Consider the following 14,085-nt stretch of genomic DNA (forward strand, 5'->3'; position numbering starts at 1 on the left):
TTTAGCTCTGTAGGTCACTCGTGTTTATTCTGCCCCTGTTTGGGATTATTCAACATGTGTTTAACTTTTTGTCATCATCTCTTCAGTGCTGCTAAGTTGGTAGCATGAAAGCAATTCTCTGCTAATCCTGACAGGACACTTAATTAATGTTCACTGTGTCAGGTAAACAGTGCTGATGAAAGATCTGTGAGAAATAATATGTCATATCTGTGATAGGTGCAGGTTTCAACTGGGTATGTGATTTAGAGGGTGCATTTTGATCTGGAGATTGATGTCATGTAAGTTTCCCAAAAGACATGCTATTGCTGTTAAAATTAATAAACCTTAAGCCCTCCATTTCTGATGCAAATCTTAAGAGGTAAAGTGTATAGGTTAATGCATGCCATACTTGACTCAGGGTTGACTTGGTCCCACCTTACCACGACTTTTAACTCGGGATCTGCATAAAGATTCCGCGTGTCTGATTCCATACCCACCAGCTTCTACCCTTCACTGTCTTCTTCTTGAGACAGGTTCTACTTATCTTATAAAAACCCTTCTCTTCTTATCCAAAATTAAATCTAATGTTGTGTGTCCTCCTTAAAACTTTTCCTGAAATGTATTTTATGATGTTACTAAACCTGCAGAAATATTGAAATATTTCAGAGAACTTATTCACTGTACATTTATTTTATTTTATTTATAAAAGTTATGAACTGTAAAAAAAAATTTAAAAATAAAAAGAAAAAAAAAACTTTTCCTGTTGACCTTATCCCACAGTGATATGGCCCTTTTCTAAATATCTCCTGCACTCATAGTTTTGCCATACAGTTCTTGTGTATATACCATTTTGTATGTTTTTATTTTTGTCTTAGCTCCCCAATAAGTGAATGAGCTTTTACAGTGCCTACTATCTGTTCATACTAAACGTGGCTAAAGGAAGACTTGTTTTTTCTACCCCCAACATTTCTGATGCCAAATATATAGATTTTCTACACCAAGAAATTCTCCAATTCTCACTGGGTGTCTTACAGTTTATTCATTCTGACACTAACTACCTACAGTTAGCAAGGACCTCTAGGATGAAGGCCTCAGTCCACCAAGACTGTTCCTCACTGCAGATGACAATCATGATTCTGGGCCTCCCATCCGTCTAACTGACTGTAAATATGGGGTTACCATGACCCACTCTTCCAGTTCAGTAATTTGTTATAAGAGCTCACAGAACTCAAGGAATCACTTTACTTACTGTTACAGTTTATTATAAAGGATAAAACTCAGAAACGGCCAAATAGAAGAGTGGCATGCAGTAAGGTGCGGCAAAGGGCTCGGGTTTTACATATGCCACCCTCTTAGCACCTTGATGTGTTCACCAGCCCAGAAGTTCTTCAAACCCCTTTGCTTAGGGTTTCTGATGGTCCCGTCAGGTGGTGGTGATTGTTGTTCAGTCGCTAAGTCGTGTCCAGCTCTACCTCTGTTACCAAGTTGACTGTCATGGCATTGCAGTACTTGTCTTCATGTGAAGAGTTGACTCACTGGAAAAGACTCTGATGCTGGGAGGGATTGGGGGCAGGAGGAGAAGGGGACGACAGAGAATGAGATGGCTGGATGGCATCACCAACTCGACGGAGGTGAGTTTGAGTGAACTCTGGGAGTTGGTGATGGACAGGCCCTGGCGTGCTGTGATTCATGGGGTCGCAAAGAATCGGACATGACTGAGCGACTGAACTGAACTGAACCGAACCCTAATTTGGGGTTAAAGAATGCACCTACCAATGCAGGAGTTTGATCCCTGGCTTGGAAAGATCCCCTGGAGAAGGAAGCGGCAACCCACTCTAGTATTCTTGCCTGGGAAATCCCATGGACAGAGGAGCCTGGCAGACTACAGTCCATGGTCTCAAAAGAGCTGTACACGACTTAGCGACTAAACAACAACAACCTTTAGGGATGCCAGAGAGAAGCTGTAAAGAGCATTAAGGAAAAGGTAAAAGTTCTCAACTGGATAAGGAAAGAAAAAAAGCATATGCTGACATTGCTAAGATCTGTGGTAATAAATCTATCTGTGAAATTCTGAGGAAGGAAAAAAAAATCACGCTGGTTTTGCTGTCACACCTCAGACTACAAAGTTATGGCCACAGTGCGTGGTAAATGCTCAGTTAAGCTGGAAAAGGCATTAAATTTGTGGATGGAAACCATGAACAGAAAAAGGTCCAGTGCCTTTCAGTCATGGGGACGTGGTGCTTAGAACTTAGCACTCGAGGTTAAGAGGGCAGTACTACTGTATTTTTAAAATGCTTAGCACTTTTTAAGTAGAGGCTTATTAGGGCTTTTAGTTTGTTTACTGTGGTGCACAGACATTTATTTCTGAGCCCTACACTTATATGATTTGGTTAATTATTTCTAAACTATGGATAAGATATCCTGGTTTCGATTTAGTTTTTTCCCACTGTAGTTTTATAGAAGGACTTGAAGTTTTTCTTTGTTTTAAAACTGATACTGATACACTGTCCCTTACAATTCAGTTTATTCTTACCTGGAGGTTTCTGATCCTGCATTTAAGGAACTCTGGAAATTAAGGTGAGGTAGTTTAGTAGACCACTGAAAAAAAGTTCCCAGTGAGTATGGAGTGCAAAGTCTTCTAACTTAAATATTTCATAGGCATCATCTTTGTTTTCTGGCTCCTGTAAGTTAATATTTTCAATGAATGATGTAAGGCAATAAATCCAAAATGTACCAACTTGGGGGACCAAATTGTGTGTATATATTTAGTTCTGAAAAAAATGTTACCGATTCATCACATTTTATAATGAGATCTGAAATCTCATTACTAAGTTGTTAAGGGAGGTATGTTTTTGATATGAATTCACATAGGGTAAAATTTTATAGGCTTCATCTTAGCTTTTATTTCATTTTGTCCTACAGTTGGTATATGAATTCTTCTTGAGATTTTTGGAGAGCCCTGATTTCCAGCCTAGCATTGCAAAGCGATACATTGATCAGAAATTTGTACAACAGGTAAGGAATTCTTCTGTCTTAAATTTCCTTATGTTCATTTCAGCAATGATTTATTAACTTGTGATTAAAATAGTCTTTCAAAAGTTTAAGTATTTCTTTTTAACAGCACCTAATATTCTTGCCAGATGATGAGAATAAAAGAGCCTGGTGGGCTGCAGTCCATGGGGTCGCTAGGGGTCGGACACGACTGAGCGACTTCACTTTCACTTTTCACTTTCACACATTGGAGAAGGAAATGGCAACCCACTCCAGTGTTCTTGCCTGGAGAATCCTAGGGACGGGGGAGCCTGGTGGGCTTCCGTCTATGGGGTCACACAGAGTCGGACACGACTGAAGTGACTTAGCAGCAGCAGCAGCAGCAGACAAAATTGTGAAGTAGATCAAACTTCTCTGGGTCCATTTTCTCTTTTGAAGTACTTAGCTGTGAGTGAGGTGTCATTAGGAATTTGGTACTCTCCTTTTCTAAAGTAATTAGCATTTTAAAGAAAGGCAGAGGATGAGTGGAAGGGTAGTAGTGAAGTGCTGAAGCCAGGATTAAAGATCATTACAAGGACCTTTGCTGCCTTCTTCCCACCATCATGTGTCCCCCTAGGATAAAGCTTATACCAACATGAGCTCCACATATTGGAGTTAATTTCTGGTCATCTGCTGTAGCTACCATGTGAAGTATTTTCACGAGTTGCTGTGAAGTATTGATAAATGAAGAACATTGTCATTGTCCTTTAACCTTACAAGTAGTTCTTCATAAACTATGAAGAAATACTAGGTGTGTGTTAACTGTAAAATGTTAATTTCATTTCAATAGCAAATTAGAAGCAGTCATTAAATGGAGCTGTGTTATTTTGGTATTAGAGATGAATGCCTGTTTCCTTCTGTAGCTCTCGTGTGCTATGGAAGAAATACAGTGTACTAAGGAACTTTAGTAATGCTGTGTTAAATTGTATTTAAGATAATAGCAGGTTGAGTGGAACAACTGCCGTAGGGCTTCTTCACCCTTGAGTTCGAGGTATTTTGGCTGCTGGATTATTCAGTGGGTTTGGTGGGGAGCAGGAAGAAAACTGGTAGGATAGGGCCTGTTTTCTACCATCTACTCTAAATGCCTGAACTATCCGAGAAGCCAAGGCCCCATAATTTGTTTCTAGCAGTTTACATCACTGTGCTTTCACAGATCGCTACTCTGAGGTATTCTCAGTGTGTTGCTTCAATAAATATTGCTATGACATTTCTCAGCTTTTATATTTTGAAATTATTTAATTAGGTGGTAAGTTTAAGACGTAGAAGTACAGGAGAAAAATCTGAAGTATAAATTTGGACGTTTGTTATTGCAAGAGAAGAAAACAAGTATATAATTCCAGGTTATGCTCAAATCATTTTCCGAAGGAGGAAGCTAAGAATTATTTAGTGCTTTTTATGTGCCAGGCACTGCCCTTATCTGCTGTTACATAAAGAGCTAGATCATGTCCAAATTTACAGAGCTAGAAGATGGCACAGTCAGGATTTGCTTATATATAAATAGATTATAAATGCTATTATATAAAATAAATTATTTTATTTAGATTATAATATTTCAAAATATTTATTTAAATAGATTTTCTACTTAGCTAACAAATGTTCTCTAACATTTCACATTGACCCCGAGGATCAACTTGTATTACATTATATTCGTTCTTGAATTAGACCTAGTGACCTGAATAAGTAAGGATTCTTTTTATTAATTTCAAAGCATATCTTCCAAGTAAACTCAACATCAGAAACTTGTATTTGAGTGTCTTAAGTGAATAGTTTAGCTATTTTAATTAGAATAATTTGAAGTGACTTAATTAGGTATAATAATACAAATTCTCATGCTTTATGGATATTTTTAGTTGGAACCTCATGCAGTACTTAATAATCTGGCAAACACCAAATGCAGACAATAAGCAAGACACTTTAGGATTATAACTGAAGTCATCACTACTCTCAAAGAATACCCACTCTTGTAGAAAAGTTACACAAATTAACAATTACATATAATTCAAGACAGAATGGAAAAAAAACTTAAGGTTCAGAGCTTGCTATCATGACAGTAATTATTAGATTGATGAAAAAGTAATTGCAGTTTTGAGCCATGAATTTTAAATCATTGTAACCATGCTTAAACACATCTTTATTAATAAAATAGGAACCATTACAATCAATACGTTTTTGCCGAGATACAAGTTTGTTTCAGTTCAGTCGCTCAGTCGTGTCTGACTCTTTGTGACCCCATGAATCACAGCACGCCAGGCCTCCCTGTCCATCACCAACTCCTGGAGTTCACTCAGACTCATGTCCATTGAGTCGGTGATGCCGTCTCATTCTCTGTCATCCCCGTCTCCTCCCACCCCCAGTCCCTCCTGGCATCAGACTCTTTTCCAGTGAGTCAACTCGTCGCATGAGGTGGCCAAAGTATTATTACTGTAAAAATCCATGCTTCAGGATTCAGCGAAGTCTTGAAAAGCATTTTCTGCCTCCTGCTAGTTGTGGAAGCATTTTCCCTGAAAAAAGTTGTCGAGATGCTTGAAGAAATGGTAGTGCATTGACAAGAGGTCAGGTGAATATGGCGGATGAGGCAAAACTTTGTAACCCATTTCATTCAACTTTTGAAGCATTGATTTTGGGACTTGCAGTCAGGCATTGTCATGGAGAATTGGGCCCTGTCTGTTCCAGTGATGACTGCAGATATTGCAGTTTTCGGTGATCTCATTGATTTGCTGAGCATACTTTTCAGGTGTAATGATTTCACGGGGATTCAGAAAGCTGTGGTGGGTCAGACCAAACAGTGACCATGACCTTTTTATGGTGAAAGTTTGGCTTGGGAAATGCTTTGGAGATTTTTCTCGGTCCAGCCACTGAGCTGGTCATCAGTGGTTGTCATTTAAAATCCACTTTTTGTCACACGTCAACAATCCAATCGAGAAATGATTCGTTGACGTATTATAGAATAAGAGAAGACAACACTTCAAAATGACGATCTTCTTGGTTTGTGGTCGGCTCACGAGGCACCCACTTACCGAGCTTTTTCACCTTTCCAATTTCCTTCAAATGCCAAATGATGGTCAGCGTTGAATTCTTCAGCAGCTTCTCATGTCATTGTAAAAGGATCTGTTTCAATATTGCTCTCAACTGGTCGTTATCAGTTTCCAGTGGCCAGCCACTGTCTTTCTCATCTTCAAGGCTATCATCTCCTTTTTGAAACTTCTTGAAACACCACAGCCTCTACATTTGTTAGCAGTTCCTGGGCCAAATGCATTGTTGATGTTGTGAGTTGTCTCTGTTGCTTTACGACCCATTTTGAACTCAAATAGAAAAATCTCTCGAGTTTGCTTTTTGTTTAACAACATTTCCATAGTCTAAAATAAATATGAAATAAAGGCTTCCCTGGTGGCTCAGAGGTTAAAGCGTCTGCCTCCAATGCGGGAGACCCGGGTTCGATCCCTGGGTCGGGAAGATCCCCTGGAGAAGGAAACGGTAACCCACTCCAGTATTCTTGCCTGGAGAATCCCATGGACAGAGGAGCCTGGTAGGCTACAGTCCACGGGATCGCATAGAGTCGGACACGACTGAGCGACGGAACAGAATGGAATAAGTCATTGGACTTTTATTAGCAAAAAAACATAAAGCAAGAAACACACATTAAAATGATGTATAGCATAACCACATTTACTTAAAAATGTATTCCAATATCAAACAGCAGGTTTCAACAGTGCAGAACAACAATTACTTTTGCAGCAACCTAATAATAATCCCAAAGTACAGAACATGAAATTCCTTGATGACTTCATAGGTAATTGTATTTTATAAATTTATATTTTTTCCTAAGAAAATCCAACTTTTTATTTAAAACACAATAATATAAACTTATTTATTTAACAATTTGCAATCTACAAGCTTAAGAGTCTCAAAGCATTTTTTAAAAAATCTCAAATTTCAACAGTTTAAAATTATAAGCTATGTTTAGTAGTCAAGGGTAGGACAGAATTTTAAAATCAGTGGGAAGGCCAAAAAAAATTACACTTTGTTTTTTTGAAGTGTTTATTTGATTTATTGTGCATTCTTTTTCAAAATGAAATAAATACTCCTTAAGCTTTGGTGCCACTTCTTTAGTGCCATTATTTAGCAATAATAAAGTCAATCTGATAAGGCGCAGAGTCTTTTTAAAACATTTAAAGATTTTGTGGGTTATCTTAAAATCAAAATTAGAATAGAGTGAAGTGTTAGCTCGATTATTTTTAAAAAGTAATTTCTCAGATTTCTTTTAAAGCTCCTGGAGCTTTTTGATAGTGAAGATCCCAGAGAACGTGACTTCCTGAAGACTGTTCTACATCGAATTTATGGGAAATTTCTTGGATTAAGAGCATTCATCAGAAAACAAATTAACAACATTTTCCTCAGGTATATTATTTGTATATTCATGTATAGCACCTTTTTTCCCTTCCATATTTTTTTTATTCCAATTTCTTTAGGTTAGTTTTTAATGTCTGAAACTTACAAACTTAAACTGATAGTAATTGAGTCATTTCTAGCCTGTTTTGTGGATATCATCTGATTGCATCTAACTTTTTCTTGTAATTCTCATCTAAGTGGATAGTACTAATGACAGTTTTTAATAGATAATACAAATGCTATTCATGTTTAAATTTTATTGAGAGAATTTGTCTGTTTGAGCACTTGTTTAAAAAAATCCTGTATAAATACTGTTTAAATCAATAGCTCTTGAAGTATTTTCAGTTGATGTTCTGACAAAGCTAATTAAATGTATGTGGGCCCTATCTTGACTACTTTATAAATGAAATCATTAAGTAGATGCTTCAGATTAGGGGGTTTTGCTTTAACTACCTTCCTGCGTCTTTCATTCAGTTTAGTTTTCTGATTTTTTTCTTTATATCTTTGCTTTAAATTCAGGTTTATATATGAAACAGAACATTTCAATGGTGTTGCTGAACTCCTTGAAATTTTAGGAAGGTAAGTCAGTTTTTTGTTCTTTTTAAGAATTAAGTAACTTTGAATGTTTTATGTATTAAAATATTAGCTGGGATAGAGAAATTATTTCACATTTTAGAATTTCTTACTGTAGCTTTTTAGGGGGTCAGCATATTAAAGTAGTGCCACACAAAGCATCTGTTTCAGAGTAGATTTCCTGCTTTTGAAACTGTGGCATATTTTATGCCTAATCTTGCCAGACTCCCTCGGAAATTTACGGGATCTGATTGGGAAGAGATGAAATAAGCTACAGTGAATCTTTGATGAAGTTACAGAGTTCTTGTTCCAATGTTGATGGACCATTCCCATGCATCTGTTCTTTTTAGAAGAATCTATAGCCTTCAATTTTAGTTCTATGAACTTTTTTGCCTTCTTGTTCACCACATAGCAGTATTAACCTGGGAGTTTAGACCCTCTATTTAAAGAATGGTTTTAATCTCCTCTGTTACTCTTTAGGGCATGATTACAGAGAGAACTGTTCTTAATTTCAGAACTTTCAATAAAGAGAAACTAATCCATTTACTTCAGAATATATTGAAAATTCTAACAATATTGTGATATTGACTCTCCTGTGATTTAGAGAAAAAAAGTAAAGGCATAAATAAGATAGGCTTTATAGAAAACGTGAAATTTCTTACTGGGACATTAAATTGGCAGTTCTCATTTTCTTTTGGGCCCACTGTGTGACTTAGAGGAACAGGCTTCCTAGTGATAGTCTGCCTAACTTAGGTTGCAGATAAGTAAGTCATTCGACACCAGGCCTGAAGCAGAGCAGTTCCTATGTACTTGGGGATGTAATAACTTAGAAGTAAAGTAGTAACTACGTAACCCTTCCCCTGCCTTTTTTTCCCCTCCAGTATTATCAATGGCTTTGCATTGCCACTGAAAGCAGAACATAAACAATTTCTAATGAAGGTTCTTATTCCTATGCATACTGCAAAAGGATTAGCTTTGTTTCATGCTCAGGTAAGTAGCAGATTTCAGGTGAAATGAACATTGTTTCAAAAACCGATATAAAGGCAGAGAAACTGAGAAATATTGAGGTGGCAATTTTAAGTATACTTAAGCAATTTGCTTTGTAAATTGCCCAAAGCAAATTTTTAATTATATCATAATTCTTAAAGCATGATGGTATTTAGTATTCTTAAATAAGCTCAATGCATTTTAAGTATAGATATAGGAAAAATCAAGTTCTTTTCTAGTCCAGGCCCTGACCTAATTAACTGTGTGACTTTGACTACATCCCACATATTTGCAGAATGTTCTGTCTAGCCTCCATGACCTAGTTAGAGAATGATTTTGGTTTCTTCTGTTAACACTCAGAGATTATCATATCAGCATAGGCATACATGTTAGAAACATGCTAACAAACTAAAATATTAGCTCTCATCTTATTTCACTCAGCTTTATCTATCTGTCTGTTTATTTAGTGGGCTATGGTTACATTTCTGATTTATAAGACAAAGACAGTTACTTTTAATTCCCCAAAGAACTGGTCTACTGCCTCAATGATATCGAAAGATTGATAGGCCCAATTACATTTTCTTTAATATTTCAGTTAACTTAATATTCAGAAGTTACTACTGAAAAAAGGACATCTTTTTTAAGTAGAAGTTATTTACATAATTATGGGTATATTTATTTTTATATGTTGCCATAAACTGAAGTTTGTTAAAATGAAGTAGTTTTGTTAACTAAATATAAAAATCCTGCATTACTAAATGTTATTTCATTCAGTAGTATTTATAAACTGTCCCTTGCATTTTAGCTAGCCTACTGTGTTGTACAGTTCCTGGAGAAAGATACAACACTAACAGAACCTGTAAGTGTTTTACTTATTTATATGTTTTTGGTCTACATCATAGCATTTTATTGTAGCTTCCTTTATACCCTTATAGCTCTACCAAACAATCGTAGTAATATATTTTAAATTAAAATCATTTGGAAGAAGAAAAGTGAGGTTAATCTGTACTTAAAGAATGAGAATGGGATGGCAAGTTCTCATGAATTATGTGTCTTGAATAACTTAAATATAGGTTTAAATTAATATATAGTAGTTAAGATGTGTGATGACAGGCTCAAATGCCTACAGTGAAATCATTTATACATTTATTATCTTCAGTGGCAGTCTTTTTCACCTTCATTCACCTTTTAAAATTAAAACATTAAAACATACTGTAAGGGTTCCAAAACTATTTCCTTGAATTTTGTTTTATCTTTAGAAATAGGATTTTCCCTCTTATTTATGATAAACCATGTGATAAGGATTGAAAACATTTCCTTGTGTTTGGTGACTGAGCTATAATCTTGGAGGAAAGATTATTTACTTTATGAATCAGCATAGCAATTCAGTCTTAGAATTCTCCTGCTTACTAATTATCTATTAATACAAAGATTCAGGAGAGAATAAAAATGTTACCATGAAAATTGACTGAAGATTGAAGAAAAACAAAAGGTAAGTTTAGGGAGAAACAGAAAAGGATAAAAACTTAGAAAACAATGTTTTAACCTTGGTGAAGTAAATATTCTGAGAGTGTTTTCTAGGTATTCTAAATCTAAATAGTTAAACTAATAAGAGTTCTTGACAAATAGCACAGGGTTTGAAGGATTTAAATTATGTGATTTTCTTCATATTAGAACTCTCTGAGGCTAGGGGCACTTGAAAAAATTACATACTTGGTCTTCCTTTGACTTGAGTTTTGTGTGTGTAAAGGAACAAAAGGTATTTTTCCACTTGCTGATATTTAGAGCTTTAGACTTTTTAGATTTGCAGTTCTTTCTGAAATAGGTAAAAACAGTTTTTAAAGACAAATAGAATTGGAAGCCCAGTACTTAAATGAAACCACATTAACCTCTAAAGTGGATTATTAAAACTTAATAGAAATCCATGATAACATATTAGAATTTAGAGAAAGAAAGCCCATAATATGGTTTATGTTTGGTGGCTAATAAATGGATATACATTAAATATGATTAAGTTAATATAGAGTGGATTTGGGAGATAGCTGATTTCTTTTTAAAGAGTGAAAGGTTAGGGAGAGGGATGAGGGCCAGACGTTTGAGTTAGGTGAGTTGAGTTAATAGCAATAGGAGCAGCATGAGGAGGTAAACTGCCCAAGTTGACAAAGGAAAATATTTTTCAATTCATTAAGATCTGCAGATAATAGAGATCTTGCAATTTCTACTCTAGGCCATCCTAGCACCAAAATTATGGCCATAGTACTTGGGTTTGAGCCCTAATAATCATTTTCTAGAAGCCTGGCATTCATATCAAAGCTTCCTACAAATTGTAAATAAGGCAGAGGTTTAGCTGGTTTGTTACATTCTTCGTGTTCCTAGATCTTGTATTGAAATTATTTTATTTTCCAGAATGGAAATGACTTTATTGTTAACATCCATTTATCAAAGTAATGTGTTAATTTGATTCACACAAGACAGAACCATAAAGCATAATGTGAAGGAATTCCTTGAAATCTGATCCCCTAAAGATAACCATACAAATTGGTGAATACATTTCTATAAATTTTTTCTGCATGTATATTTATGTGTAAAGTTAAACAGTGGGAAATGCTGACTGGGTTTTTTCACCCCTCAGTATAACATGGATATCTTGCCATATTAGTCTGCTTCATATTTTCATTGGTAGCATCAAATTCCATTGTATGAATTGACATAACATATTTAATTCGTCCTCAATTCATGGACACTTGAGTTATTGGAGTTTTTGTTGTTATTAACATGTTATTAACAGCAGGGTATGGGGATGTTTTAGTGTATTGGAATTATATTCTTTGTCCTGTCTGTAGTGTTGCTTACCAAAAAAATCTTAATGTGTGTATTAAATTATCCTCAGAACTGCACACCGAAAAAAGATAAGGTTTACTGTATGTAACATTTTTAATAAACCAAGTTACTGAAATTAAAACCTGTTTCTGGGTCAGAGTACAGTGTGTGATGGTGCCTGTTTCCCCACGTCAGCCGGTACTGAATATTATTTTAAATTTTTGCTAGTCTGATAGGTATGAAATATTTTAATTGGATTTTTAAAATTATCACAGCCATTCTTTTATAAAGTTATTGGTCATTTATATTTCTGTGTCCTTTCCCTACTTTTAAGCCTTTGCCTATTGTGTTTTGCAAGTATTTTTTTTAACCATTGGAGTTTTTCTTTTAACTTTGAATATACTATTTTTAATATTTGCCTTTTTAAAGAACAAAAAAATTTTTAATGTTGGGAAATATATTCATCATTATAGCTTCTGGCTTTGGTGTCATGCTAAGTAAACTCCTTCTACCTTTTGAGATTATGAAAACACTCTCTAGTATCATGTTCTAGTTATTTTACAGATTTAGTTTTTACATGTAAAAACTTTATTCCATCTATAATGTTTTTCTAAGGCTGCCATGACAATTACCACCATCTTGGTGGTTTAAAATGACAGAAATGTGTTCTCTCACAGTTCTGAAGTCCAGAGTCCAAAATCAGCGCAGCAGGGCTGCGCTCCCTCCAGATGCTCTAGGGGTGATTCGGTTCCTTGCCTCTTCCAGTTTCTGGTGTCTCCAGGCATTCCTGGTTTGTGGCTGCATCTCTCCAATATCACATTGCTACCCCTTCTTCTGTCTCTCTTCCAATATTATCTCTTATACTTGTCATTTTGGATTTAGGGCCCATCCAGATAACCCAGAATAATTTCACCTTGAGATCCTTAATTATATCTGCAAAGACCCATTTTCCAAATAAGTCACATTCATAGATTTCATAGAAATTAGGACATGAACATATCTGATTGCAGGCCACCATTCAACCCACCACACTATTGGAAAATGAAATTTTCATGTGACAAGGGTAAGAAATTATATTTGTCTTCTATTGCTGCATAACAAATTGTCACAAAGTTTAGTGGCTTGAAACAACAAGCATTTATTATTGGAATAAATAATTTTCTGTGAGTCAGGAATCCAGGCACGACTTAGTTGGGTCCTGTGCCTCAGGGTCTCTCATAAGACTGCAGTCAAGGCGTTGGCCGGGTGAAGTCTCAGATGAGGGAGGAGCTGCTTCTGAGTTCATGTGATGGTTGGTGGTAGCATCCAGTTCTTCACGTGATGTTGGACTGCTGTTCCTAACTGGGAGTTGGCGAGCAGCCACCCTCAGTTCCTTGGTACTTGGGCCTGTCTGGCTTCCCAGGTGGCGTTAGTGGTAAAGAACGTGCCTGCCAGTGCAGCCGATATAAGAGACGTGGGTTTGATCTCTGGGTTGGGAAGATCCCCTGGAGAAGGGCAGCGCAACCCACTCCAGTATTCTTGCCTGGAGAATCCCGTGGACAGAGTCTGTCTGGCTACAGTCCCATGGGGTCGCACAGAGTCGGACATGACGGAAGCAACTTAGCATGATGGGCCTCTCCAGCATAGCAACTTGCTCTGTCAAAGCTTGCAAGACAAGAAGGCCCAGGAGAGTCTATTCATAAGGTGGAAGTCACAATCTTTTGTAATTTTCCCACGGAAGTGACATTCTGCCCCTTTTGCCACATTGTCTTGGTTAGAAGCAAGTCCCCAGGCCAGTGCACACTTAAGGGAAGGGCTCAACTACACAAAAAGGTGAATCAGGAAGTCAGGACCATAGGAGATTCTTTCAGGCATCTGCCTCCCACAGGAGCTACAATTTTTTCCTAACTGGTGACCCACCAGTTCAAGTACCACCAATTCATTGACTAATTTAGCTGTTTTCCAGAACTGAAATGCCACCTTTGTCATATATTAAACCTTGTATATACTTGAGTCTGTCTAGACACTCCTCTGTGTCATACCTTTTCTGTCAGTTTCCATGCTAATACCTTATTGTTTTAATTATTATTTAATTATTATAACTGATATTTTGTTTTAAAAGGTATTGATTTTTATATATTTATCTTTTATCTAACCACATACTGAATTTTCCTACTCATTTTAGTACTTTTTCAGTTCTTTTAATATTTATATACATTTAGGCAATATATTTGGAGAAGGAAATGGCAACCCACTCCAGTGTTCTTGCCTGGAGAATCCCAGGAACAGGGGACCCTGGTGGGCTTCTTTCTTTGGGGTCACACAGAG

General features: G+C 36.4%; 1 protein-coding gene across 1 annotated transcript in view; it reads left to right on the plus strand.

The window, feature by feature from the left end:
* Window positions 1–14,085, plus strand: part of PPP2R5A (protein phosphatase 2 regulatory subunit B'alpha) — a 68,434-nt gene that overhangs the window by 47,936 nt on the left and 6,413 nt on the right. Inside the window, exons 4-8 of the mRNA XM_055419044.2 lie at window positions 2,902–2,994; window positions 7,277–7,407; window positions 7,918–7,977; window positions 8,853–8,961; window positions 9,764–9,817. Of these exons, the coding sequence (XP_055275019.1) occupies window positions 2,902–2,994; window positions 7,277–7,407; window positions 7,918–7,977; window positions 8,853–8,961; window positions 9,764–9,817 (447 nt within the window). The remainder of the gene's footprint in view (window positions 1–2,901; window positions 2,995–7,276; window positions 7,408–7,917; window positions 7,978–8,852; window positions 8,962–9,763; window positions 9,818–14,085) is intronic.

Source organism: Moschus berezovskii, chromosome 17 (genome assembly GCF_049115385.1).
Source record: "Moschus berezovskii isolate FMDL1 chromosome 17, NW_MosBer_1.0, whole genome shotgun sequence".
Lineage (NCBI taxonomy): Eukaryota > Metazoa > Chordata > Mammalia > Artiodactyla > Moschidae > Moschus > Moschus berezovskii.